This window comes from Cebus imitator, unplaced genomic scaffold (genome assembly GCF_001604975.1).
Source record: "Cebus imitator isolate Cc_AM_T3 unplaced genomic scaffold, Cebus_imitator-1.0 Scaffold204, whole genome shotgun sequence".
NCBI classification, from domain to species: Eukaryota; Metazoa; Chordata; class Mammalia; order Primates; family Cebidae; genus Cebus; species Cebus imitator.
The window spans coordinates 2,168,061-2,173,321 of record NW_016107519.1 but is presented as its reverse complement, the minus strand read 5'-3'; the positions used below and the strand labels follow the sequence as shown (position 1 = coordinate 2,173,321).

Here is a 5,261-nt window from a genome sequence, read left to right as displayed (position 1 = left end):
TTATATGCAATTACCATACCACTTCATAAAAGGAACTCAGCCAGGCATGGTAGCTTATGCCTATAATCCCAGCACTTCAGGAGGCCAAGGCAAGAGTATCACTTAAGACCAGCCTGGGCAACATAGTGATTTCCTCTCTCTACAAAAAAATATTTTTTAAAAATTAGCCATTCAAGGCTGCAGTGAGCTATGATCATGCCACTACACTCTAGCTTGGGCAACAGAGACCTTGTCTCAAAAACTTAAGTATCAATCCACAGTAAGTGTTCATGGGTGGAGGCGGCTCCTGGAACTAATCTCTCATGGATACCGAGGGACTGTACTACTTTATTTGGCAGTTTATCCAATAAACTAAATGGATTGAATATAGATATAACATTTAGACATTTTCCATCAAGTAATAAAATGTAACATTTATAGTATATGTTGACTGAGAAGCAACATGGCTGAGTATAAACAATTTAAAAAAAAAAAAAAAGTATAAGTTCTGAAAGGGGAGTCTGGTGATCTCGGCCTGGATCACTTACATCATTAATTTGCTCTGTGACCTACCTTGGGTAAGTCACTTCTACCTCTTTGAACCTCAGTTTCCCCATCTGTTGAATGGAAGGGAGAATGCTTAGACTCAGTTTAGTTTTCAGGGTCTCTAGCCTCTCAGAGATGCTGATAAAAGCTGTAGACCCTATTAATAAAAATGTATGTTTACACCAAAAAATTTGTTACAGTTTCCTTCTGACATTCATCCTAGACTTCCTAAGACCTCTGTACTAAAACATCTCTTAAGATTGTTCTGTGTTCAGTAACACAGTGAGGTAAAAAGAAAAAAGAAAAAAAGAAAAAAAAGGAAAAAAATTTAAAATTAAAAAAAAAAAATTGTTCTGTGTACTAAAATTCTGTGTTGATTTCCATAAAAGAACTATATGAGCTACCTAATGAAAAATTAAGCAAGCTGGGCACAGTGGCTCATGCCTGTAACCCCAGCACTTTGGGAGGCTGAGGCAGGTGGATGACCTGTGGTTGGAAGCTCAAGGCCAGCGTGACCAACATGGAGAAACCCTGTCTCTACTAAAAATACAAAAAGTATCAGGGTGTGGTGGTGCATGCTTGTAATCCCAGCTACTCGGAAAGCTGAGGCAGGAGAATCACTTGAACCCGGGAGGCAGAGGCTGCAGTTAGCCGAGATCGTGCCATTGCACTCCAGCCTGGGCAACAAGAGTGAAACTCTGTCTCAAAAAAAAAAAAAAAGAAAAGAAAAGAAAAGAAAAAGAAAAATTAAGCAAAAATAATTACAGAATACATCACTAACTGCATTTTGAATCTCAAAGCATATTAACAGTTAAAATACAAGTTTCCATAAATAAGATTTATTCAGACCCACAGATGGATAAATGCTAAAATCATTGTTTAAAATATGCATTTTAATGCTAAATAATTGAAGGAACATTAACAGCTTTAATTAGCCCTAGTTTAATTAATTTACCTCCTTTCTGATCCCACTATCCTACAGCTTAAGAAAGACCAGGCCAGGCGCGGTGGCTCATGCCTGTAATCTCAACACTTTGGGAGGCCAAGGTGGGTGGATCACCTGAAATCAGGAGTTCGAGACCAGCCTGACAAAACATGGTAAAACCCCATCTTTACTAAATCTAAAAAATTAGCCAGGCATGGTGGTGCATGCCTGTAATCCCAGCTACTTGGGAGGCTGAGGGAGGAGAATCACTTGAAACCGGGAGGCAGAGGTTGCAGTGAGCCAAGACTGCACCACTGCACTTCAGCCTGGGCAACAAGAACGAAACACTATCTCAAATAAATAAACCACAGACTGGTAACAAACAAACCAGAGTTTGAGTCTCTACTCTACCCCTTGCTATGTAAATTTGTGAAGATTACTTAGCATCCATGTTTGAGTTCCTTAGCCCGTAAAATTGAAAATGAGAATAACAGGGCAAGGTGGCTCAAGCCTGTAATCCTAGCCCTTTAGGAGGCAGAGGCAGGCAGATCACAAGGTCAGGAGTTCAAGACCAACCTGACCAACATGGTGAAACCCTGTCTCTACTAAAAATACAAAATTAGCTGGGTGCGGTGGCACACACCTATAGTCCCAGCTACTTGGGAGGCTGAGGCAGGAGACTCGCTTGTACCCGGAAGGCGGGGGTTTTGGTGAGCCAAGGTCATGAAACTGCACTCCAGCCTGGGCGACAAAGCGAGACTCTGTCTCGAAAAAAAAAAAAAAAGAAAATGAAAGCAATAATACCTACCTCAGTACTACCTCCAGTACTAAATGGAAAAAAAGAAAATGAAAGTAATAATACCTACCTCAGTATTACCTCCAGTAGGAGAGTTACTGGAGAGAAAATATGTAAAGTGCTTGGCATAGCACCTTGAACATAGTATGTACTCAATAAACGGTAGCTACGATTAATAATAATAATTTGGAATACAGCTTTCATATTTGGAACAAATTTCTGAATAGTAAAGTGGCAATTTTCAAAAACATCATTTCCTTTTTTTTTTTTGAGATGGAGTCTCACTCTATAACCCAGACTGGAGTGCAGTGGCATGATCTCTGCAACCTCCGCCTCCCGGGTTCAAGTGATTCTCCTGTCTTCGCCTCCACAGAAGCTGGGATTACAGGTGCCCGCCACCATGCCCAACTGGTTTTTGTATTTTTAGTAGAGACGGAGCTTCACTGTGTTGGCCAGGCTGGTCTTAGACTCCTGATCTCAAGTGATTCGCCCGCCTCAGCTTCCCAAAGTGCTGGGATTACAGGCGTGAGCCACCTCGCCCAGCTGTAGCTTTTTGTTTTTAATAACACAACAATTTTTTTCAATGCTCCTCTCCTCTGGAAAGATAAAAAGCATTTAAACAAATTATTTATACAACATATGACAGATGGGGTAGAGTGAAAAGACACACAGCTTTAACGCCAGACAGAACTGAGTTCAAGACCTAATTCAGCTACTTACTAATTGTGTAACCCAGGCCACTTAAACAATTTCTCAACCTTGTAAAGCTGTTGCAAGGATTAATAAAATATGTAAAGTATGCAAAGCATCAAGCCCAATATCTAGCACTCAGTAAACAGTACCTACTACTATTCTTCTCACCCACCCCTTATAGGTGATTAAAGTAGCTTTGCCAGGGAAGAGGGAAAATACTGGAAAGCACAAATACTAGTTTGTATTAAACCAACGATGAAGGACACTGATTTTACCTGATCAATGTAAGAACTAAAGCCGTGTTTTGAGTGGCCTCCTCCTTCCAGAATCTAATAGAAACAGAGCCCCCAGCTCCTAGGAAATTTTCAGCAATTTTAGGAAACGCTCTGTCAGGGAATTTTAAGAATCTTGTATTAAGGGGAATACTAGCTAGTTATTTCTGGACTTAATTTGCAAAAGTGTGAAAACCTTCGCTAGTCTGTTTTGTGACAAAACGTACATTAACTTTATTTACAATGAAGAAAGTAAATCCTGCTTTTATAAGACTTCTCGATTACAGAAGAAACAAAAATACCTGGCGTAAAATATCAGAACTACAAACTATGCTAGAATTAGTTCAAATGTTCTTAAATGTGATGCTCAAACACCCTAACACTGAACCATAAGGAAAAAAGTTCAAAAAGGTAACAGAGCGGGATGCATACAATTCTTAGAAAGTCTGAATCAATCCAGCTATCAAATGAACCTCTCTTCCAAAAACATCTACAGACACCGAAGTCATAATTTACAAAAACAAAGCTGAGCCAGCAAATACAAACACAGTTTACTGAGTAACTGAATGAAGTTGATCCTTACTTCTCCCTGCATGTAATACTTTTATCCTTTGACTCGGCCTTCTCAAATTCCCTGAGTAAACAACCTCATCAAACTGTTTATTGTAGTGTAAGCTTGAAGTCAAAGAGTAGCATAGACTCAGTTCTCCAAATCGCGGGCGACTTAAGGAGCTTAGCACTGGACCAAGTTTTGCCCCAATGACCTTGGTCTCAACGATTCCCCTCCCTCCCTGCTGCCGGCCCTTCCACGTGCTGCCGGCTGCAATTACTCCAGAGGTGGCTGCATGTCAGAGAAGCGCTAGAGGATCCGAATGCACAGGAAACAAGGACTGCTAACAACACCCGAGCTGTGCCATCCATTCCCTCTCGACACGAACTCCCCAGGGGCGCGCACACAGCCCCACAAATTTGCCTTAGCGAAGCCCTGCGGGGATAACCCCAACTTCCTTCCCCGCGTCTTGCTCTGCGACCCTGTCTGCGGGGCAGGGTGTAAAGTGAAGAAATTCTCTTTGCTACACTACACCACTACATTCCCACGCCCGACTGGGGTGCTGAGCAGCCAGGGGAAGGGGACAGCCCCTGGAAGGAGGGGACGACTGCAGGAGGAAAGTAGGATGAAGAATCCTGCGCCACGCCACCGCCACCTCCTCCTCCACTTCCAGACTCCCTGGAGGCCCTTGCCAATCGCCAGCCCAGTGGGCAGCAAGGCCTGGCGTGGCAGGGCCAGCCGGGGGCCCGCGAACCCCGGGATCTGAGGGGCGCGGCGTCCTCACCATGAGAACTTTAGCCGCGTTCTCCAGCTGAGCGATCACTTCTGGGGGCCCCAGCGCCGCCGCCATCATGGTCTCTCTTCAATGACGCGCCATGCGCTGCATTCTGGGAGCGGGCGCCGGGGCCGGCCAATCGCCGCCGCGACCCCGGAGCCTCACGCGCTCCCAAGACCGTCGCAGCCGCTGTCGACGCCGGCGTCGCGGTCTCAGCGGGTCTGGCAGGGCTGCCGGGTTCCGGGCGGCGGGGAGGGGACTAGCGTGAGCCCGGCCGCCGCGCTGGGGCGAGGGCGGCCGCAGCCGGCGTCGGGCGAGGCCCGGGCTGTCTGCCCAGAGGACTGCAGCCGCGCGCCCAGCTAGGCTTCCGGCCCCGCGCATGCGTGGTGTCCGGCGCCCCGGCCCGCTCCCCTCAGCCCTGGGACGACCCGCCCCGGGACCCGCAGAGCCCGGAGGCCAGTCCTTTCCCTAGGTTCTCAGCCGTGCGCACCGCCTCCCCTGGCTCCTCCTTGCCCTTCCACGCTCCAGCGCCGTGCAGGATTCCCTAAACTTGGAATCGCTCTCCCCATTTTCTCCTCCTGAGAGCGCACCTCCTTTCAGAGCATCTCTGTCTCCTGCTTCTCGTTCCTTCTCGCCATGGGAGAACATTCCAGGATAGAACGCTTCGTTTTCTTTCATTTTTCTTTTTTCTGGGCTTTTGTTTTTGTTTTGAGACAAGGTCTCAC

The 5,261-nt window shown here is 46.0% G+C and overlaps 1 protein-coding gene across 4 annotated transcripts in view; it reads right to left on the bottom strand.

Annotated features, from left to right (window-relative positions):
• The window catches only part of XPO4 (exportin 4), a 116,864-nt gene extending 111,999 nt beyond the window's left edge, over positions 1–4,865 (bottom strand). For 2 of the 4 annotated variants that reach the window (XR_001830804.2, XM_017548179.2), the window contains exon 1: positions 4,546–4,865. Coding sequence is in view for 1 of the 4 variants with exons in the window: in XM_017548179.2 (XP_017403668.1) it covers positions 4,546–4,614 (69 nt within the window). In the remaining 3 variants the exon portion in view is untranslated. The remainder of the gene's footprint in view (positions 1–4,545) is intronic. The other 2 variants (XM_017548181.2, XM_017548180.2) reach the window with 1 other exon arrangement.
• Positions 4,866–5,261: the final 396 nt, after the last annotated feature.